Below are 22,414 nucleotides of genomic sequence, written 5' to 3'. Positions count from 1 at the left end.
AGTGCTGTGGATCCCCTTGGATGCTGGGATGTGGTCTGGGGTCCCCCTAGATTTGGGGGTACAGACTAGGGTCCCTGATGTGTGTGGGGCAGAGTCTGAGGTCACCAAGGAGAGTAGGACATGATTTGTGGTCCTGGGTGGCTGAGGAACATGGTCTGGGTTCTCAAAGGAGGTAAGGCATGATCTGGAGTCCCCCTGAGTATTGGGCCATGATCTGAGGTCTCCACTGGGGCTTCTAGGGTCCCCGTGCCAGTCGGGGCGTGGTCTGGTGGTCTCTGGGGAAGCCGGCTGGGCTGGAGGTGGGGCTGGGGAGGGGTTGGGGGCGGGCCGGCGGCTCTGCAGTGGAGAGGGGTCTGCGGCTGGCCCCCGGGCGGGGGTCGGGGGCGCGTGGCCGCCCCGCCCGGCCCGGCCCCCCCGGTCGGCGCCCCCTCCCCCCTTGCGGCGGCGGCGGCGGCGGCGGGACTCGGGCGGCGGGCGGCGCGGAGGGCGGAGCTCGGCGGCGGCTCGGGAGGGAGGGCGGGAGGCGGGAGGGAGGCGGCCCCGCGGCACCGCGCCCCCTCCCCCGGCCCTCCCCCCACCATGGCGCGGAGCGAGGCGGCGGCGGCGGGGCCGGGCCCGGGGCCCCCCCGGGCTGGGTGAGCGCGGCCCGCAGCGGCCGGGGAGGCGGCGGGCGGGGGCGCCGGTGTGAGCGCGGGTGTGAGCGTGCGAGCGTGTGAGTGTGTGTCCGCGGCGCTGCGGCGGGCCCGGCGTGCGCTCGCGCGGCCCTGTGTGTGCCCGGCGCCGGCGTGTGCGGCGCCCTGCTTGTGTGGCCATCCGGGTGTGTGTCGGGTGTCGAGCCGAGGTGCTGTGTCCGGCCGTGCGTGTGTCCCCCCCGGGTGGCTGCCCCTCCGGCTGTGTGTCTGGGGGGCTGTCGCGCGCCCATCGGAGGGGCTGTGTGCAGGTGTGTGTGCGTGGGTTGTGTGCCCAGGTGTGGGTCCCCCCCCGCAGCGAGTGGGTTCGCGCGGCTAGCTGCGTTGGGTGTTTGTGTCCGGGTTGGATGTCCATCCCAGGGTCTGTGTAGCCGGGTCTGCCTGCTCGGGTGTCCATTTGTGTGTGTGTGTGTGTGTGTGTGTGTGTCTGCGGGTTGTATGTCTCCGAGGGTGTGTGTCTGTGCGTCCATGTCAGGTTCCCGGCGGGGGGCTGGGGCTCAGGGCCAGGCCTCTGTGTGGGTTTGGGGGAGGGGAGTTTGCCGCTCCCTCGGTCCATGTCAACTGGGAGGGAGGGGTCCTCGGCGGTCCTTGGGGGAGACGGCCATGTCTTCCCCTTCCCGGTGGCTGGGTGGGGGGGGATGGGCAGCCGGTAGGTGGACAGATGGAGGGATGAGAGGCCGAGGGATGGACAGATGGGCCCTAGGGGAGGGACGCACACTCGGCCCTTTCCCACCCATCCCACCCCAGTCTCCCACCCGCCAGATCTCTGCAGATGGGGCTGGAGTTGCCTGCATCCAGATGGCCAGGCTGAGGGACCTTTGGGCTGCTGGTGGGAGGATTGCCTTGGACCGATGCTCTAGGACTCAGGCCCCCAACCCTCTGAGATTCGACCTGCTGAACTCTGACCTGACTGGGGAGGGGGGTGTGCTGGGAGGGAGGGATGTTAGGATTTCTTTGGCCTGGGAAGTAGGTGGGGCTGGGGTGCCTCAGGGCTGGAGGGATGTGTGTCCATGACTATGTGAGTGTCTCTGCCTATCTGTTGACTGTGTCACTGTGGTTCAATATTTTGTGTGTATTTGTAAGCGTGTAAATCCCTCACAGGGCAGTTGTGTGAGCGTGTGTCTGTTATGAGTGAACATCTCGGAGTGTCTGTGCAAAGGTGGATCTTTTTGGATCTGTGTGCTTGTTTGAGTGTGTATCAGCCTTGTAAGTGTCTGTGCACATTGTGGTTGTGTGTGTGTGTATGAGGTGTGTACCCACTAGTGTGTGCATTTGTGCATCTGTTGGTGGGGGAATGTACCGGCTTTGTGACCATGCATCATGGGGATATGTGGAGTTGCAGGAGTGTGTCTGGGCATTTAAGAGCAGGCACCTGTGTATCTTTGTATGCCTGAGCATCTGTTATATGTGTGTTTTCCTGCGTGTTGGTAAGCGTGCAAGGGTAGATCTGTTATAGGTCCCTGCACCTGGGGACACGTGGGTATCACTGTTGTGTGTGTGCATCTGTGTGTGAGTGTGCAAGGGAAAAGGCAGTGCTGTGTGTGTGGTTGTGTGTAGGTGTGTCAGCCTTGAGGGTATGTGTCTATACTGTGAGTCCATTTGTGCGTTCGTGCTGGTCTCTGGGGAGTGGGGTTGTGTATGTTCAAATATATATGTGCAGGGTGATATGTGCATGTGTGCCTGTGTCCTTGACACAAGGCTGACCCCACTTATGGGCCCAGTGAATGGGGGCCTATGTAGCATGACCTGGGGTATGCTGGGATCTATGGACGCAAGTGTGTCCACATCCTGGACCAAGAGACTTTAGAGGGCAGGGGGCACACAGATCATGCTGCTGTGTCCATGGAAACCCAGATGGAGAGTCATGGGTTGTGGGCCTGTGTGGGTTTTGGCATGTCCATACATGTTGGTGTAACATTGGTGTGATGGTGAAGATGGGAACCTCTGGTCCGCCCCCAGCTCCTGGTACTGTTCAGGTCTTTAAAGCTGGGGGACTGGGATGTGGATTCTGGAAGGAGGAGGCTGGCAGCCTAGAATCCTGGGTTTGAAGGAGAAGAGGGCTGGGGGGCCAGAGTCCTGAGTCTTGAGAAAGGAGGGAACTGAGACCTGGACTCTTGAGTCTGAGGGAGGGGCAGGATGGGATTCTTAGCTTCTTGAGCCCCCAGAGGACAAAGGACAAAAGTCCTAGACTTATGGATTTTAGAGGGTGTACAGTATGAGGCCTAGACTCCTTGGTTTCCAGAGATGACTTCCTGGGTCCACCTGAGACTATGCAGAATCTGCAGCAGCAGGGCTGAGAGAGGGATCACACCAGGGACTTCCTTGGCTAAGATGATCTCTGAGGCAGGTCTCCAGAGAGGAAGCAGAAGAATGGTAACAGTGTGGTTTTGTTCCTTTGCAGGTACTGGCCCAGGCCCTGACTCCCTGAAGAGAGGTGAGTGGGGTCCCTCAGGCTGGGGAGAGAGATGTGGAGTGACTGGGCTTGTTCTGAGCCAGCCAGAGGCCTGGAGCACTGCCTTGTATGGATTTCAGTGGTGGGTATGGCAGTGTCCTGAGGGGCCGGGTCCTCCCTAGGCTGGGGGGTGGTGACAAGGTCAGGAACATCGTGTTTGGGTAAGGGCTCAGGAGAACCATGGCATGGGTGGTAGGTGGGGGTCTCAGGCCCGGAGACAACCCCTTTCAGGATGAGTAGAGTGGTCAGAAAAGGGAAGTTTCCTCATATCAGTAAAGGATGCAAGAGAGTTTCCTGACGTGAAGTGACCCTGCATTTGGAGAGTGGCATGGATATGGTTTACTGTTTTGTGTGTGTATGTGCACGTATGTGGGAAAAGCTCCTGATAGTCGGACCTGCTGGTGGCTGAGAAAGAGCCAGAGGAAATGATAATTTAACACTAATAGCAGCTAACATTTATATAGTGTTTACTCTGTCAGCAATTACTCTAGGCATGTTACGGTGTGTTATCTCATTTAATCTTCACAACAATCCTATGAGGTAGATGCTGTCATCCCCATTTTACAGATGAACACACTGAGGCACAAAGAAAGGAAGTCACCCGAATAAAGTCACACAGCAGGAAACTGGGGTGTGAACCTGGGCAAGTCAGGGCCAGATCCTGTCCAGCAATGCTGTGCTGCCACTCGATAAATGTTCGTCATCTTCGTTGTTATTATTACTGTTTCAACTTGAGTCTGACCCTAGCTGTGGGACTTCCCATTTCATAGACTGTGGTTCTGAGCCCTAGAAACCCTACAGCCAAGCAGGTGCAGAGCTGGGCCTCCTACCTCGGGAGTGCCACTTCCCAGACCAGAGTTTTCTGTCTGATGTAGAGCAGTGTCCCAGAGGGAGTGCAAAATAAATTAGTGGGGGGCCTCAGAGATGGTGGGATGCCCTGACTTTGCCTCTTTTTTCTCTTCAACCCTATCACTGTCTCCCTCCGTCTCTCTCTTACTCCCTGGCTTTGTCTGTCTCTGTAACACTCTTATCCCGTCTCTCCCTCTCTCCATCTCTATGTCTCAGTCTCTCTTTTGCGTGTGTGTCTCCTCCACTGAGTTTTTCTATCTCTCTTTGCTTCAGTTTTACTCCCTGTCTCTTCAGCTTTCTTTTGGATTCTTTCTCTTCTTGTCTGTATGTCTCTCTGTCTCTGTCTGAATCTGTCTCTCTGTGTCTGTCAGTCCATCTCTCCCTCCCCCTTGTCTCTCTCTGTCTCTTCTCTCTCTCTAACTCTCTTGGTCCCTTCTCTGTGTCCACAGTTCCCCTCCCATGAGCCGAAGGATCAGGGCCCCATCAGGCCACAGCCCTAGACTACAGATTCCTAGGAGGTGGGCCAGCAGGGACTGGGGCGTGGGGTGGGGTTAAAACAGTTTCAGGGACGCCCCCTTCCCATTCTTTCGTCTTCACCCCCCACCCACCCCGTGTTGTGATGGGAGCTGACATGTCGTGGGCTGCAGCTGCCGCAGGGGGAATCCCCGCCGGAAGGTTTTGCCTGGAGCAGGGGCACAGCCTGATTGTGTGTGTGCGTGTGTGTGTGTGTGTGTGTGTGTGTGTGTAGGGATATATGGGGCCTTGTGTTGTGCCCATTAACGTCAACACAAAAGTCTGCCCCCTGCTTGGGAGCTCAGCAGAGCCCAGGATGAAACCAGGCTCAAAGAAAGACTTCCCAAGACTGAGCAGGGAGACTGATGTGTTTTTTTCAGCCCCTCCCATCTTCAGACCCCCTCTGCCACTACCAAAGTTGTGGGGGGAGAGGGGTGTTACCCTTAACATTTATTGAATATTTACTGTGTGCCAGGGTCCATGCTCAGTGACCCCTATGAATGAGGTCACTGAACTCTTGCAACAACCCAGTGAAGATAGTACAATTATCAGACCATTTTACAAATCAGGAAATTATGGCCTAGTTAGGGAAAATCATTGGTTTGGGGTCACAGAGCTAGCAAGTTGGGGGAGCTGGACTTGAACCTGAGTCTATTTGATTTCAAAGCCCTTGCTCTTAGTACTAGTGCACATGTCTATGCCTGGCACGTACTGGACACTCGATGATTATAATAATAATTATCCACTTCCGTGTATTGAACGCATTTTATGTGCCAGGCACTGTTCTGAGTATACCATGCTCATTAATCCATTTAATCCTCACAGAGGTAAGGCCTGTTTTTATCTCTGTTTTACAGATGAAGAAACCGAGATTCAGAGAGGTTCAGACACTTGCCCAAGGTCACACAGCTAGTAAGTGTCCAAGCTGGAATTTGAACCCAGGGAGTATGGCTGTGACTTTAAACCCTAGTCAGCAGTGATTGTTCAAAATAGTTCGTCGGTACTGGAAGACCTGGGCTGGGCCGGATGTCATCCCTCTGGTTGGGAGATTATGAGAGGTCTGGGAGCTCCTAGAAGAGGGGCAGAGGTGGGGGTAGGACCCTCAGTGCTGGGCAGTGGTAATTCACCAGGCGGCCTGGAAATATTGTTATCTTAACAAGTGCATGACAGCTGATGATTAGTCTTGTCCTGTCCTGCAGGACCCAGTTGTCAGGAAGGGAGGGATCTGGGTAGGACTCCTAGCAGGACATCCCAGGGGGGCCAGGCGGTGGTCAAGGCCTACACTCGGGTGACAGGTCTCCTTCCTCGCAGACCTCACCTCCCACTCCTCCCACCTTCCCCCTGCACCATGGCTCCGGGCCCCTTCTCCTCCGCGCTCCTCTCGCTGCCGCCGGCTATCCTGCCCTTTCTGCTGCTCCTCTGGGCAGGGGCATCTCGAGGCCAGCCCTGCCCCGGCCGCTGCATCTGCCAGAACGTGGCGCCCACGCTGACCATGCTGTGCGCCAAGACCGGCTTGCTCTTTGTGCCACCGGCCATCGACCGGCGCGTGGTGGAGCTGCGGCTCACCGACAACTTCATCGCGGCTGTTCGCCGCCGAGACTTCGCGAACATGACCAGCCTGGTGCACCTCACCCTCTCCCGGAACACCATCGGCCAGGTGGCAGCGGGGGCCTTTGCAGACCTCCGCGCCCTCCGCGCCCTGCACCTCGACAGCAACCGCCTGGCGGAAGTCCGGGGTGACCAGCTGCGCGGCTTGGGCAACCTCCGCCATCTGATCCTCGGCAACAACCAGATCCGCCGGGTGGAGTCGGCCGCCTTCGACGCCTTCCTGTCCACCGTGGAGGACCTGGATCTGTCCTACAACAACCTGGAGGCCCTGCCGTGGGAGGCCGTAGGCCAGATGGTAAACCTGAACACCCTCACGCTGGACCACAACCTCATCGACCACATCGCGGAAGGTACCTTCGTGCAGCTTCACAAACTGGTTCGCCTGGACATGACCTCCAACCGCCTGCATAAACTGCCCCCTGATGGGCTCTTCCTGAGGTCCCAAGGCCCCGGGCCAAAGCCACCCACGCCGCTTACGGTCAGCTTCGGCGGCAACCCCTTGCACTGCAACTGCGAGCTGCTCTGGCTGCGGCGGCTGACGAGAGAGGACGACCTGGAGACATGCGCCACCCCTGAGCACCTCACTGACCGCTACTTCTGGTCCATTCCCGAGGAGGAGTTCCTGTGTGAACCTCCGCTGATCACTCGGCAGGCGGGCGGCCGGGCCCTGGTGGTGGAGGGCCAGGCGGTCAGCCTGCGCTGCCGGGCCGTGGGTGACCCTGAGCCCGTGGTGCACTGGGTGGCACCCGACGGGCGGTTGCTGGGGAACTCAAGCCGGACCCGGGTCCGGGGGGATGGGACGCTGGATGTAACCATCACCACCTTGCGGGACAGCGGCACCTTCACTTGCATCGCCTCCAACGCCGCCGGGGAAGCCACGGCACCAGTGGAGGTGTGCGTGGTGCCTCTGCCTCTGATGGCGCCCCCACCAGCCGCCCCGCCACCTCTCACCGAGCCTGGCTCCTCGGACATCGCCACGCCCGGCCGACCTGGTGCCAATGAATCGGCGGCCGAGCGCCGGCTGGTGGCAGCTGAGCTCACCTCCAGCTCCGTGCTCATCCGCTGGCCAGCCCAGAGGCCCGTGCCTGGCATCCGCATGTACCAGGTCCAGTACAACAGCTCCGCAGACGACTCCCTTGTCTACAGGTGGGTGCAGCAGTCCCAGGACCTCCTTTCCTCCCCAGGGGCCCTTCCTCCCATCTGCAGGCTACTAGGCCTTCTTGCTCAGCTGGGGTTCTAGATGGGAAGGCAGAGTGGTCTCTCACTCTCATATGCCTTATTTCCTTCTCTCTCTCTTTCTGTCTCACTGTCTTTGTTTTTCACGCATTCTTCGTTGAGCACCCACATGAGCCAGGCCTGGGCGCTGGAGTGACAACCGTGAATGCCCCCGGCATGATCCCTCTCTCGTGGGGCTCATGGTCTGCATCACTGCTCGCCAAAGGTGTTTGTCTACCTTGTCAGTTAAAGATTCTAGAGCATGAAATATACTCACACATATAAATTTACAGTTACACTTATATTTAGAAACTATATACCAGTGCTGCTGTATCAACACACTGGGTACATTATAGAAACAGAAAAGCATGAGAAAAAGATATAAATAGAAGTTATTTCCACCATCCATTGGGTTAAAAGCCATTGCCCTGGTGAGGACAGACCCATATGGGTAGACAGGCATCTGTAGACAGACGTTAAAGACTTACTTTCCCCCATCACCTGTTTTTCTCTTGTTCTCACTCTGTCTCTGTTTGTCTGTCTGTATCTTCTCTCCCTCCTGCCCTCAGGAGGCACTAAGCCCCTGCTCTGTGCTAGGCCCTGAGCTGGGTGCAGGGGACACAGGGAGACCAAGAGACCAGTCCCTGCCCTCAGAGAGCTCGCAGCCCAGAGGGAGGAGGCAGATGGTGCATGATGAATTAACAGCCTTGGCCTTGCCTTGTCTCTCCAGCGGAGTAGTTTCTGAGTGTGGCTCACAGCCGCAGACCTGGCACACAGTGGGTGTTTGATAAGTGGTTGTGGGCTCTGTGGACATCTCTCTTTCATCCTGGCTCTGCCTCCCTTGTGCACACTGTAGAGTGCCTGCTGAATGCTTAATCCTGTGTTTGACTTCACTTGGGGGCGCCAGAGGAGGTGGAGCCATTTCCCCATCTGTGGGCAGCCCCAGATCTTGGGGGTGCTCAGATCTGCCCTCGAGAAGCCTGCCCCTTGGCCTCCATCTTCACCTCACCCAGTGTTCTCTTGGCCACGGTCCTGGCACACAGTAGGCGCTTTCCCATTGTTGGTTGAATGAATGGATGCCTGCCTTTTCTCTTGCCTCTGTCATCCTCATTTTCTTCTCTTTTTAAATCTGGTTACCAAACACTGAATAAATGCCTACTGCATGCCAGCTTCCAGGCTGGGCCCTGGGCTTACTGAGATGGATCAAACACTGGCCCCGTCTTACAAATATTAGGGCAAACAAATGAACAAAACAAAAACTTTTATAAGGTACTACCAAGGATGCTACTCCATTCGACCTTCCAAACTCCACTGTGAGGCAGCCATGATCCCCCCTCCCATTTTATAGATAGGGAAACTGAGGCTCAGTGGGGTGATGTCACTTGCTCAAGGTCACACAGAAAGAGGCAGAGCCAGGATTCCAGCTCTTACTCTTCTAACTCCTAATTCTGCCCTTTTTACATCGAACACACCCACTATCTGCCAGGCAGGGATTTGGGGAGATGGATAATACATTTCTGTAAACAGCTGTTGGTTTCTGTGATTCTCCACCTCTCTCTTTCCCTTTTTCCTTCTCTCTTTAACCCATGGTCACTACATGGTGGTGTGGAGGGAGGTTCACAGGCCCCAGACCCTGCGTGTATGCAGATGTTGATGGCCCTCTGTCTCCAGTTGGGCAACAGACCTTGGGAATCGTCCCTTCCCTGTAGGGCCACAGTTCCAATCCTTCGTCCCCCATTGCAAGCGCCTGTGCTACAGCACTGCAGGGGTTAACTTCCTCACTGCTGCCATGGGCGGAGTGACAACCAACGAGAAGCCTGCTCTGCTGCTTGCTTGGGTCTTACAGCCAATTAGAGACACACGGGCTCAAGCTTTCTTAAGGAGCCAGCCTGTCCTTGAAAAGGGGGGAGTCCCTAGCAACTGGTTATTTTGGGGGAAGGAGCAAAAGGAATCCGAGGCTCTTTGAGAGGGAAGATGAGAGGCAGAGGAAGACTTACAGCCATGGGCCCAAGGTTGGATGGAGCGGGGGACCAGTGGTCTGTGAAATGGAAGGCAAGGGGAGAGTCGGAGAGGTGGTGGGCCTTTATGAGGGGTTGGGGCCCTTACCTGAAGTCTTTTGGTGGGAGGATGGCTCTTGGTGGTGGCAGAACCTTCTGGAGGTAGAGGAACTGAGGTGGGTTTCGGGACCAGAAGGTGGCCTGACTGGAGGGAAGGTGATGCTTCTGAGAGGTAAGAGGCCTGCGGAGATGGGGACATGGCCTTCAGAGGAGGTGGCGTCCCTGCAGCATGGTCCCCACGCAGATGAAGAGGTGGTTCTTGTCTCTGGTGACCCACTAAGAGCTTTGTGGGAGAGGAGAGCTTTCGAGATTGAGTGCGTGTAAGTCTACGTGGATGTGGCAGTCCCAGGTTAGCGGAGGCTGGACGTGGCAACAGAAGAGAGGCAAGGCCTAGTGGGAATGGTCTTATAGATGGGGAGGAGCGCAATTGGCAGGAGAGTGTGAGCCACAGCAGGGGTTACTGGCCAGCGCTGGGTGGGATGCAAGCTGTTAATGAAATTATTAAGTGCCAGGCTTTGGGTATGTTAACTCAGCATACTTCACACCATCTCTACTCTATGGTGAAGGAATTCTTAATACCCCCATTTGGGTATTAAGACACAGAGACACAGAGAGGTTAAGAAACTTGCCTGAAGTTTCAGGAGCTAGGAGAGAGCAGAAGAAAACTCAGACTCTGGCATCGTGGCTCTCAGACTTTGTCAGCTTAACCATTTCTCTACACTGCCGCTCATTGGAAGGCAGGGGCCCATAGCAAGAAAGGAGCCTGCTTTCTTGGCTACATTTGCCCCAATCATGCATGAAACTTACCTGGGGGCATGATTTAGTGACTTCGGCAATATAGGGCAGGGCGTGCACACAGAGTGGTTGCCTTTGATATCTGGACATGGTGCAGGACATGCAAAGAGTGGACATGGTCCTAGGCACAGTAGGGAAACTATCTCCAGTGGACCGTTATGGGGTGTGGCATGGAAGGCACCTGTCAATCAGAAGGGAAGGGGCCTTTAACCCTGGCCCCTTAGTGGGCTGGAATATGTAGTTGAGGGGCTTGGAAATTGTCCTAGAATATAGATGCAGCTAGGAGATGTGTATACCCAAGGGTGGGATATGCAGATGAGGGGGAGTGGTCTGTATCGTGGTTTCCCTGAAAGGGCAGGAATATGTAGAAGAGAGGAACTAGAAGAGCATCCATTGTCCCAGTAGGAGTAAGACTGGGGGTGTGGGGTGACCTCATTGTCCTCTTGAGTGAGGGTGGGACATGCAGGTAAGGGGGCGTGGCCTGTAGCATCATCCCCTTAAAGGGGGGCGGGGATATGTAGATAAGGGTGCTTGAATGGCACTTGTCCTAGTGGGAATGAGACACTGCTAGGGAGCATGCCCCTCGAGAGCAGGGCCTAAAAGCTGTAGCATTCCTCCCTGGCAGGGGCCAGGATATGTAGATGGGGGAAGATGAATGGCTGAAATTATCCTAGTAGGTAATGAGACACGGACAGGAGGTGGGTCTGAGTGGGGCATGTAGATAAGGGGCGTGGCCTGTATCAAAGGTCCTGAGAGGGTCGGAATTTGCTGCTTGAATGGCTGCTGTTGTCCCAGTAGAGGGTGAGACATTGGTAGGGATGCATGGTTTGGTCCCCAAGGGTGGGACATGCAACTGAAGCAGCGTGGTTCAGAGTGGAGCTAACCCCGCGCCGATCCCGCCCCCTCCCGCAGGATGATCCCGTCCACCAGCCAGACCTTCCTGGTGAATGATCTGGCAGCAGGCCGCGCCTACGACCTGTGTGTGCTGGCCGTCTACGACGATGGGGCCACAGCGCTGCCCGCCACCCGAGTGGTGGGCTGCGTGCAGTTTACCACAGCTGGGGATCCCGCGCCTTGCCGCCCCCTGAGGGCCCATTTCTTGGGCGGCACCATGATCATCGCCATCGGGGGTGTCATTGTCGCCTCTGTCCTTGTTTTCATCGTTCTGCTCATGATCCGCTACAAGGTCTACGGCGATGGGGACGGCCGCCGGGTCAAGGGCACCTCCAGGTCGCCTCCGCGGGTCAGCCACGTGTGCTCTCAGACCAACGGCGCAGGCGCAACGCCGGCCCCGCCCCCGCCGGCGCAAGATCGCTACGAGGCGCTGCGCGAGGTGGCAACTCCCGCTGCTGCGGCCGTGGCCGTCGAGGCGAAGGCCACCGCGGCCGACACGGCTTCCGCGGAACCGGAGGCGGTCCTTGGACGCTCCCTGGGCGGCTCAGCCACCTCGCTGTGCCTGCTGCCGTCCGAGGAAACCTCCGGGGAGGAGTCTCGGGCCGCGGCGGGCCCTCGGAGGAGCCGTTCCGGGGCCCTGGGACCGCCGGCTTCGGCGCCCCCCACTTTAGCGCTGGTTCCTGGGGGAGCCCCGGCCCGGCCGAGGCCGCAGCAGCGCTATTCGTTCGACGGGGACTACGGGGCGCTCTTCCAGAGCCACAGTTACCCGCGCCGCGCCCGGCGGACAAAGCGCCACAGGTCCACGCCGCACCTGGACGGGGCTGGAGGGGGCGCGGCCGGGGAGGACGGAGACCTGGGGCTGGGCTCCGCCAGGGCGCGCCTGGCCTTTACCAGCACCGAGTGGATGCTGGAGAGTACCGTGTGAGCGGCGGGCGGGCGCCGGGACGCCTGGGTGCGGTGAACAAAGGCCCAGCCGCCCGGACGCCGGGGCAGGACTCGTGGGAGAAAGCACCGAGCCGAGACGTCGGACCGGAGGGGAGACGCGCCCTTCTCCTCCCTGGAGGGGGCGGGCAGCCTGGGCTGCGGCTCGAGGCCATGCCCCGGCACTCAAGGGGCTTTGAGGGAGGGCCGCCGGGCTCCCCTCCCCCACGGACTCTAAGCCCCCCTCCTGTCCCTCCCCCCGCGCGCTCGCGGACCTCGCTGGAGCCGGTGCCTTACACAGCGAAGCGCGGGGAGGGGCAGGGCCCCCCCGACACTGCAGCACTGAGACACGAGCCCCCTCCTCCCGCCCGGGACCCGGGGCAGGGGCGAGGGGCCCATTTCTTGTATCTGGCTGGACTAGATCCTATTCTGTCCCGCGGCGGCCTCCAAAGCCCCCACCCCCACCCCATTCAATTCCCTGGTCCCATCGGGTCTGGCTTGGGGGTCTCCCTTTCTCGGTTCCCTTCGTTTGTCTCTGTCCCGCCCTCTGTCGTCTCTGTCTTGTGTCCTTCCTTATTTGTTCCTCTTTTCTCTGTCCTGTCGTCTCTTCTGCCTCTGCCCTCCCGTATTGCGTCCAGCCTCCTTGTCTCTCCAGATTATATCTCCCCAGTAGACATTCTCCCGGGCAGGTCCCACTGGAAGGACCAGACTCTCCCCTATTCCTTCCTCTTACCCTCAAATAAATCCCCACGTGAACAAAACCAAATTCCCCTCCCTACCGGAGCCGGGAGCCTCCGCCGCAGGAGAATTAAACTTTTTTCTGTGTCTGAGGCCGCTCTGCTGACCTCTGTGTGTGTTCTTGTGTCTTGGGGGGGTTGAGGGGGAGGGTGACCTAGACTACAGCATAAGGACTCTTAAGTGACACTGAAGGTAGGATGGCTAACTGGGACCAGGAAGATTTGCAGACAGTTTCCTACCCTCTGAGAGACTTAGAGGTGGGGAATAATTAAAAAAAAAAGAAAAGAGAAAACACACAAACAACAGCTAAGGTTTAGTGAGTGCTTACTATATGCCAAGCACTTAAATTGTTTAATCCTCACAGCAACCCTAGGACATGAGTACCATTATCCCATTTTATAGATGAGGAAATTGAGGTTCAGAAGTAAAGTAACTTGCCCTAGGTCACATAACCAGAAGATGGCAAAATTTGGGATTTAAAAAGGCAGGCAGGCTTCTAAGTCTTTAGTGCTGAGCAACTAGGGAATGTTCATTCTACACATAGGCATTGTGCTAAGCACAACTCATTTCTCTAAGTTCAGCTCATCTCTCTAAGGTCGGACAGCTGTTCAAGGTAGGTACATTTGGCTCCATTTTTACAGACAGAACTACACCAGGGAGAAGTGAAGTCACTTGCTCAAGGCTCCCCTGGTGAAGAAATAGGAGAACTGGCAATTTGACCTCAGTATCTGTTCCTCACCACTACAAAATGTAGCCTCTTATGTCTATGGAGGCTGGGGAATGGCCCTAAGGACCTTAGTTAGCTGAGCATGGGTATCCAAAGCCAGCCTGGTTGGGCGGAGACTAGGGAAAGGGCTCCTTTGTCACGCTGTCTGGAATCTGAGGGCTCTTAGGTGGAGAAGGGGTCTGCTGAGGGCACAGAGCTTGTTGCGGGGAGGGGAGTTGCTCAGGTGAGGGTGTGGGCTGTGCCTGGAGAAGGGAAGTTGTTTTGGGGGGTGAGCCCTGAAGTGAAAACTCTTTCCTGATTCTGGGGAAGAAGGAGGAAGGCTCCATGCCAGCCAGGGGCCTCCTGAGGCCTGGGAAGGAGGAGAGAAAGACAGAAATAGAAACAGAGCAGGAGGGAGGGGGGTGGATCTGGGCAGACAAGGTGGGAGGCAGCAAGGACAGAGGCACCAGAGAATCACAGGCCAGCATCACCCAGTGGCCTAGCCACACTTCTCTATCTCAGTCATCACGACTGCTGGGTACTAAGGGCTTCCCACACACCAGGCACTGTGCTCACAAACCCTCCCTGATACATGAGTAGAGAGCGTGCAGCTCAGTCCCTGGCACATAGCACTCACCAAGTGGACTTAGTAAGAATGATCACGTCTATACTTTGCAATAGATGTGGGCAGTGTGTGCACCTTCTTTCTTTCTTGATTGATTGATTGATAGGTAAGAAGTGGATTTATTTAGAGAGAAACACACTCCACAGAGTGTGGGCCATCTCAGAAGGCGAGAGGCCTTGTGCACCCTCGTTTTTAGATAAGGAAACTGAAGTTCAGAGGGGTAAGGAGCTTGTCCAAGATCATGCAGGCAGTAAACGGCAGAGTCATGATTGAAAAGCTTACTGCCTCCAAATCCTACACACCTAACCATCTGAATATATATATATATATGTATTTTTTTTTATTTATAAATTTACTTATTTTTATTGGCTGCATTGGGTCTTCCTTGCTGCACATGGGTTTTCTCTAGTTGCGGCAAGCGGGGGCTGCTCTTTGCTGTGGTGAGCAGGCTTCTCATTGCAGTGGCTTCTCTTGTTGTGGGGCACAGGCTCTAGGCTCACAGGCTTCATAATTGTGGCACGTGGGCTCAGTAGTTGTGGCTCATGGGCTCTAGAGTGCAGGCTCAGTAGTTGTGGTGCATAGGCTTAGTTGCTGCGTGGCATATGGGATCTTTCCAGGCCATGGATTGAACTTGTGTCCCCTGAATTGGCAGGTGGATTCTCAACCACTGCGCCACCAGGGAAGTCCCATCTGACTATATTGTCTCTGATCCACCTGATAAAGCTTTATTGAGCATATGCTACGTACCTGGCCCTGTGCAGGGGAAACAGCAGTAAACAAAATAGACAAAACAAGAAACCCCTGCCCTATGGAGCTTATATTCTAAAGGCAGGAAACAGTAATCGAGCAAGAAAATATGAGTGTCTGGTGGTGAATATGTGTCACATTGAGAATGAAAACAGAATGATGGGACAGAATGACTGAGATGCCTCCTTTAGATTGTAGGGTCAAAGAAGGTGATGTTGGAGCTAAAGAAATCCATTGTGGGAAGAGCAAGGGAGGAGCATTCCTGGCAACGAGAATAGCATGTGCAAAGGCCCTGAGGCAGGAGTGTGCTTGGTGTGTTGGAGGTAGTGTGTCCAGACCGGAGTAAAGGGAAGAGTGAGAGGACAGCAAGTGGGAGAGCCAAGCAGGGAGCAGGTTCTGCAGAGCCTTGTGGGCTGTGGTCAAGAGTCAAGATTTTATTCTCAGAGCTGTGGGAAGCCAATGGAGTGTTTTCAGCTGGGGCAGTATATGGCCTGATTTCCATGGAAAATCCAGCTTTGAGCAGGGTGTGCCTATCTTCAAAACAAAATTAGGAGCTGCTATCTCAGAACTTGGCATCCACCCATTGACCTATTTGGGGCCCACATAGTCCCTGGTTCAGCCCTTTGGACGATAGCCATCATCTTCCTTCCCCTGTAACTTCAGGTCTTTCATTTAACAGAGAAGTATTTATCAATGCCAATGACATGCTTGGTTTGTTTGTATTTATTTATTTTCCAAAATTGAGAGCTTTAAACTCAAGGAACACGTACATTAGGTGAGAGAGGGCATGATATCATTCGAGGGGAGTGTTGGAGCCTCTGCTCTGTGCCCTGGCCCTGTGATGGGCACTGGAGACATAGCAGTGACCAAGACAGCTCTAGCCCCTGCCCTCTTGGAGCTCAGGCAGATAGATGGCAATAGGGCTGCAATGGGAGAAACATAAAGCTTATCGGAGCCTAGAAGAGCCGCCTGACCCTGCCTGGAGGTTCAGGAAAGTATATTAGTCAGAGTCTTGGTAGCAAGTGACAGGAAGTCAGCTTTACTGGATTAGGTGTAAAAAGTGCACATTTGTTGCCTCATGTAGCTAGTAAGGAGACAACAGAGGGTAAAGCTACAAGGAACTTGACCTTAGAGACCGGAACCAAGACTCAACTCCATCGTAACACTCTTCCCATTCATTTCTCTTCTCCGCTTGTCTAAGCTCAGATTTACCCCCTTCAACTGCATGTAGTAGGGAAAATGGCCATTTATTTACAGACACAGACTCAATCCTTCTAGCACCATAGCCCAGAGGTAAAATGGAAAAATCTCTTCCAGTCCTAAATGAAAAAAAGTATCCCAGGGAAGGGCTCTGATTGGCCTGACTGGGGTCACATGCCACCCCTGCATTGATTGTGGTATCCAAGGGAATGGAATGCTTTGACTGGCCAGATTGGGGTCACATGTCCGGATCATGTGGCCTGGGAAGAGGAAGGGGCTGCTAAAAATACTAGGTTGAACCATATGAAATTGCCAGTTTTGTAGGTTAGAAATGGCAGAACATTGGCAATTTCATATGGTTGAACCTAAATAGTTGCTGGAAAAGTAGGCTAGGAAAACTTATTGGGCATATAAAAACAATAGAAACTCCAGTGCTCCACTCAGAAGGAATTTTGGAGGAGGAAGTGATATTACTGAGACATAGGAATGAGTGGAGATTAGTCAGATGAAGACATGGTGGTGGTGGGAGAGTAGTGGGGACATGTCCTACGCAGAGGGAACAGCTTATGCAAAGGCTGTCATGAGGGAGGCAAGGGAAGACTTGTGACTTTACTCTGGGGATGGAGTGCTCTGATTGGGCACACCTGAGTCACGTGCCCAACCAATGAGGGTGTGGGAAAGGGGGGTCATGCCCCAAAGGAAAATTGAGAAGCTTTACCAGGAGAAATGGATGCTGGGCAGGCAAACCCAAAATACACCCAGTTCATAATTTATGTGTTAGGCCTTGGCATCTCCAAGCAGATGTTTGCAACCCTATTTTAGTTACAGCACTCATATTGTAAAGGGTTATATGCTTGAACTCAGAACATGTTCTACATGATTCAAATTTTTATTATCAAATACTAATTGGTCACTTTCTCCGGGTTCTGTGCTGGGCATACACAGATGGATTTTTGAGGATACATTTGGTGCAAGAAACAAAACGCAATTAACTTGAATCAAGACATTTGGTTCTCATTTAATATGTCTGGAGTTGGCAGTTTGGAGGTTTAATGCAACAGTTTATCAATATCACCAATGACCCATTTTCCTACCCTTTTGTTCCACCTTCCTAGTTTCATATTCTAGGCTTGCTGCCTCATGGTCACAAAATTACCACCACAGTTCCAGGTCTCTCATCCTCATACCAATGAACCAAGCAAGAAGAAAGGGAACAAATGGAAAAATTTTCTTTGTGTTAGGGAAGAAATAAAATCCTAAAATAATAAAAATGACAGCAATAAGCACATATATGGGGCTTAACCTGTGCCAAGAATTGTTTTCAATTCTTTACATAAATTAACTCATTTAAGAAGCCCTTCAGTCTCATGGCCACTCCAAACTGCAGAGGCAAGTGATCCACACTGAGCCTTGTCCAATTTCGTGACCCATGGAATCTGAGAGCATAACAAGATAGTTGTTGTTCTACTCCATTAAGTTTGGGGTGTTTGTGATGACTTGGAGGACATTGTTTGTATGAAAGCTAGAGCCATGGCTGCCATCTTGAGACCATGAGGTAGCCAGAATAAGAATCAGTCAGCAGAAATGGAAAGAACATGGTTTCCCAATGACATTATTGAATGAATGAATGAATCAGTCCTAGAACTGCCCTACCAACTCATTTTTTATTGTGACATAATAAATTCAGTTCTGTTCTACCCATTTGAGTTGGGTTTCTGACACATTATAGGATAAAGCATCCTAATTGATATAGACTTCCATCTGTCCTATTACACATGGAAAAGAGAAATAAACAGTTCACACAGAGAGAGACATATAAACATGTGCACAAATACACACACACTTGCACACATGTGGGTATGAATATGCTGTTATGCATCTTCAGTTAGACTCAAGTTCTGGCAGATACTCACTTGGATGCATAGACACACACAGTCACAGAAGTCAGGCACACACAAATACATGCTACCTGTCATGAATTTGCCTGTACCACACAGATATCCATACTCAGTCACAGACCCACAGTCACACACACACACACACACACACACACACACACACACACACACACACTCAAGGATTCATTTATCACAGAAGACTCCAATTCCTTACTGTTTATTTCTGTATATTACATAAAAGTAGAAAAAGAAACATTTCTTTTAGGTCTGAGTCAGGGCTGCAGTTCCATAAATAAGGGTGAGAAGAAATAACTTAAGGCAGGTCTGGAAATTAGTACATAAATAAGGTCTGGGGTCCCAGATGGGCTGCGGGTAGGTCCCAGATGGGCTGCGGGTAGGTCCCAGTTTTCAGTTGCACAGGTCTCCTCTGGCAACACAATTCAGGTCCAAAGTGGGGAGATGGAAGAGGTTGAATGTGACAGAGGCCTCCTTGAGGCTGTCTTGAGACTCCTGTGGGAGAGATGAGAAACTGGTTTCCCATTGCCCGGGAATCAGCCTTACCTAGGGCATAGGCATCCATCCTCTTCCTCGGTCACTCACCTTCTTCAGGGCCTCCTGGAACCAGTGAAGCCAGTGCTGGAAGCAGCCCTGGAGCTTGGAGCCTGCTGTGGGCTGAGCCTGGACCTGAAGACAAAGGAGGGTAGTGTGTGAGACAGAGTTTTGGACAGATGGGTGAGATCCCATCTGCCCAGAACCCACAGACATGGCCCAGGTGCCCCGAGCACTCACACAGGCCTGGAGCTTGGAGTGGATGTGGTGCAGCGTGTGAAGGGGCTGGTCCAGGATGTGGTCCAGGGATGAGTTAGCCACAGTCCCCAGGATCTTCAGTGTCAGGGCCACCTCAGCCTCCAAGGCTATGGGCCATTCTTACGTGTGAGGAGAGGCGAGAGAGAACAGGTGAAGTGGAAAGGTGAGGAAGGATAGACAAGCAGGCCCAGTTAAGTGGGGACAGGTAGGGAGTACAGAGAAAGAGAGCAGGTGATGTGAGACACATGATGGGGATAGGTGATGGGGCAGGTGAGAGGGAGACAGGAGAGGGGGAACACATGGGGAAGGAGGTAGATGAAGGGGATACAGGTGAGGCAGAACGACAAGGGAAGAGACAGGTGAGGGACAGGTGAAAAAGTGAAGTGGGGACAAATGAAAAGTGACTCATGGGGGGCGGTCACAGAGGTTTGGAGAGACAGAGATGGCGACAGGAGAGAGAGAACAGGTTGGGGAGGCAGGTGAGAGCAGGACAGTTGGGTGCATAGGTGGGAAGTGTGGATGAAAAAGGAGCATACGCTGGGAAAAGATCAATGGAGGAAGATGATGGGGGACGGAGGTGAGAGTCAGTGGCGAGGAGGGCAGGTGAGAGGGGAAGAGGGAATCAGTGTTGAGAGTAGATGCTGACAGGCAGGGCAAGGGGGACAAGTGGGGGACAGACCCGAGAAAGGAGAAAAGAGAGAAAAGAGAAGGAACAAGGTAAGACTGCAGGTGAGAGGGACAGGTGGGGGAGATAGGGAAGTGGGGACAGGCAGAGAGATGATAAAAAGGAAACCAGGGGAGGGCCAGGGTCAAGGGAGCAGTTGAGGAGGGACAGATGAGGAGAGACCAGAGAGAGGAAAGGACACGTGAGATAAAGGAGATGAGGGGCCACCTGCAGAGCCGGAGGAGCGGGGGGCCAAGTGAGGGCAGGTGGGCCTGATTCTTCCAACTCACCTGCAGCTGCGTCAGTTCTGGGTCCTGGAGAAGGGGAGAGAGCTGCAGTTTCAGTCCTTCTGCAAGAGCCACATTTCTTAGAGAGCAAGGGCAAGTTCAACCCACAGCGGGTTGGACAGAGGCTAGCAGCAAGGATGCAGGTTTAGCAGGTGGGCTTGAGTTTAATCCACAGCAGAGACGACAGAGATTAGTCATAACTGAAAAGCTAGAGTCTAGTCCATAGCAGGAGGATAGAGGTTAGGTCAACGGTACCAGGATAGCAGCTTGTCTACAATAGAAGGGGTAGAGGTTAGACCACGACAACAAAGACTTACCAAGGCATCCTTGGCATTTTCTTTTTTTTGGCCATGCCCTGAGGCTTGTGGGACCATAGTTCCCTGACCAGGAATTGAACCCAGCCCTGGCAGTGAGAGTGTGGTGCTCTAACCACAGGACTGCCAGGGAATTCCATCCTTGGCTTCCTTGAAGGCCAGCAGCTCACTTGGCAGCAGAGATTTGAACGTGCCAATGTCGCAGCCCTTCCTGGTTGTGGTGGGCACAGGACATGCTCTGGCCAAGCCCAGCTCCGTGGTCAACAGAACTAGCATCCACGCCGCAGCCGTAGCCAAATCGCAAACTGCTTCCCCAGCCGCGTGGCTCTGCTTTTTAGCCAGGCTACGTGAGCAATCCTGGCTGACGTTTGTAAAGCGAAAAGGCAGATGGCTTTGACTTAAAAGGCGTGAGTGGGTGGGGCCAGCTGCTGAGCCAGGTGAGTTGACGGGTGTGGGTGGGGCCAGGTGAGCTCAGAGCTACGCCCAGAAGGAAAGAGAAACTGAAATTCTAGGAGGGCGCCCGAGAAATTCCTGAACCTACTTTAGGAATCCCTGGGATGTTTGTTGGGGAGACCCTGATTGAGGCTGAGGCAGGGAGGGAGATGAGAAGCTGTCACAGCAGGGCAGGGGCTGGGGCGGGGGGGGTGTGTGGGCGAGGCTGGCGCAGCAGCAAAGGAGCTTCCTCCACGGGTATATTCCACGAACTCATTAAGCGTGTTCCACCAACACATTCATTTTATGCTCCGAACATTCCCGTAGGTAGTTATTTTTATGATCACTCCCATTTCACCGGTGAGGAAACTAGGGCACAGGAGGGCAAAGTGACAACCTAAGGTCCCACAGATGTTTAATGGCAGAGCTGGGATTTGAATGGAGTCCCGTGCAATTACTCCCTGTTCTGTGTACAGCTGAAGCAGGAGGTGGGAACCTCTGGGACTCACAGCAGCCCAGCTTTCCTTTTTCTCCCTCTGGGTAGCAAGAGAGGGTAAGGAGCTCCTCGTTTGTGGGGCAAGAGCACTTGCTGGGGACTGGAGGGGCTGCCTGGAAAGAAGGCAGTGAGGAGGACTTCCAGAAGGCAGGCAGCGTCTGGTTGCTTTGCCATCATCACCGCCTGCGGTGATAATCATTGTGTAGTGAGGAGGGAATTGATCTGATGTACAGGCACTTCATATTTTTCATTCCTTTATTATTTTTTTCTTGGCCCTTAGGTGCAGAAAGATATTAATCATACTCTTCAGATCACAATATAGAAATAACAATTGGCCCATGAAAGACCCTCTAAGGTTTTATCCCCAGCCTCATGCCCAATCCCCATCCCACCCCTCCCCTTCACAGACACCCACTTTAATGCACTTGGTATATAACTGCAAAGATATATCGTTATACTTTGTGATTTTTGTGTTTGTATATGTTTCCAATTTACAATGGGATTGGGCTATAAATCTTGTTCTGTCTTCCCCCTCTTTTTTTTTAATTGTTTTATTTTTATAAATTTATTTATTTATTTATTGTATTTATTTATTGGCTGTGTTGGGTCTTCATTGCTGCACACGGGCTTTCTCTAGTTGCTGCGAGCAGGGGCTACTTTTCATTGTGGTGCACAGGCTCCTCATTGTAGTGGCTTCTCTTGTTGCGGAGCACGGGCCCTAGATGCGTGGGCTTCAATAGTTGCAGCACATGTGCTCAATAGTTGTGGCGCACGGGCTTAGTTGCTCCATGGCATGTGGAATCTTCCAAGGGCTGGGCTCAAACCCGTGTCCCCTGCATTGGCAGGCGGATTCTTAACCACTGAGCCACCTAGGAAGTCCCCCCTCTTTTTCTTAACAATATGTTTCTGAGATCTCTCCATATAGTGGTGTACATCGAGCTCTCTGTTTCTAACTGCTGCATTGTATTTCATGGTGTGCCCACAACACTCTTTCACTTATTTATTCCCCCAGCGATGAACACTTAGGTTGCCTCCGGCTCCCCATCACCATAAGGCTCACACACATCCTCTCTATGGGAGGTTTTCTAGGATGCACTGTAGCCCGGAGCTGGTGCCCCCACTATATTCCTTCAGCTCATTTTCTGGCTCACCGGTACATCTGGTGGGCAGTTCCCACATGCGTTGACAGCTTCCCACCTCATGTGCCCGTATCTTTCTGCTTCTCCATCTGAGGTCTTTCTCCTGTCGGCAAGCAGAACAGACTGGAAGTGCCAGGATTAATTCCCCAGGGGCAATCTTCAACTAGTAAGGGTCAGGAGCCTGTTATTAAATGGTTTTGCTTCCCTTTTCCTCAGTGAGTCAATTCTGAGGTGTGTTCTACATGATTCCTCAACTTCTTAGAGGGTCCTGGGTACCAATGAGTTCTAGTTGTTCACGGTGGTCACCCTTTAGGAGCTGGGCCTAGCGTGAGGAACCAAGGTGTCTAGGGTGCAAAATTTCAGGAGGT

The 22,414-nt window shown here is 53.8% G+C and overlaps 2 protein-coding genes across 4 annotated transcripts; one reads left to right on the top strand and one right to left on the bottom strand.

Moving 5' to 3' along the window:
• The first annotated feature begins 517 nt into the window (after positions 1 to 517).
• Positions 518 to 12,823, top strand: LRFN1 (leucine rich repeat and fibronectin type III domain containing 1). 3 transcript variants are annotated; one of them, XM_057713591.1, is made up of 6 exons: positions 518 to 635; positions 3,091 to 3,123; positions 3,709 to 3,836; positions 5,361 to 5,415; positions 5,815 to 7,257; positions 11,091 to 12,823. In XM_057713591.1, exons 5-6 carry the CDS (start codon positions 5,852 to 5,854, stop codon positions 11,995 to 11,997), a joined length of 2,313 nt encoding a protein of 770 aa, XP_057569574.1. In that variant the 5' UTR covers positions 518 to 635; positions 3,091 to 3,123; positions 3,709 to 3,836; positions 5,361 to 5,415; positions 5,815 to 5,851; the 3' UTR covers positions 11,998 to 12,823. The 3 variants fall into 3 exon arrangements, with proteins under 3 accessions (XP_057569574.1, XP_057569572.1, XP_057569573.1); XM_057713589.1 differs by lacking the exon at positions 3,709 to 3,836; XM_057713590.1 differs by lacking the exon at positions 3,709 to 3,836 and having other exon boundaries at positions 3,091 to 3,223.
• Positions 12,824 to 18,315: 5,492 nt separating this feature from the next.
• Positions 18,316 to 22,086, bottom strand: LOC130838086 (interferon lambda-3-like). Its single transcript, XM_057710859.1, has 4 exons — positions 22,059 to 22,086; positions 18,697 to 18,833; positions 18,508 to 18,591; positions 18,316 to 18,417 (listed from the first exon to the last, which is right to left on the bottom strand). The coding sequence occupies exons 1-4, from the start codon at positions 22,084 to 22,086 to the stop codon at positions 18,316 to 18,318; spliced, it is 351 nt and encodes a 116-aa protein (XP_057566842.1).
• Between the last annotated feature and the right edge of the window lie 328 nt (positions 22,087 to 22,414).

The sequence above is a fragment of the Hippopotamus amphibius genome, chromosome 16, assembly GCF_030028045.1.
Source record: "Hippopotamus amphibius kiboko isolate mHipAmp2 chromosome 16, mHipAmp2.hap2, whole genome shotgun sequence".
NCBI classification, from domain to species: domain Eukaryota; kingdom Metazoa; phylum Chordata; class Mammalia; order Artiodactyla; family Hippopotamidae; genus Hippopotamus; species Hippopotamus amphibius.
Note: the sequence above shows the minus strand (reverse complement) of the source record. Positions and strands in the feature narration are given on the sequence as shown.

Excerpts from the sequence above, each read along its gene's own strand:
- LOC130838086 (XM_057710859.1), bottom strand. The coding sequence starts at position 22,086 with ATGTGGGAACTGCCCACCAGATGTACCG. Across the intron at positions 18,834-22,058 it reads ACTGCCCACCAGATGTACCG|AATGGCCCATAGCCTTGGAG; the intron begins GTGAGCCAGAAA and ends CTCACACGTAAG. Across the intron at positions 18,592-18,696 it reads ACTCCAAGCTCCAGGCCTGT|GTCCAGGCTCAGCCCACAGC; the intron begins GTGAGTGCTCGG and ends CTTTGTCTTCAG.
- LRFN1 (XM_057713589.1), top strand. The coding sequence starts at position 5,852 with ATGGCTCCGGGCCCCTTCTCCTCCGCGCTCCTCTCGCTGCCGCCGGCT. Across the intron at positions 7,258-11,090 it reads GACGACTCCCTTGTCTACAG|GATGATCCCGTCCACCAGCC; the intron begins GTGGGTGCAGCA and ends CCCCTCCCGCAG.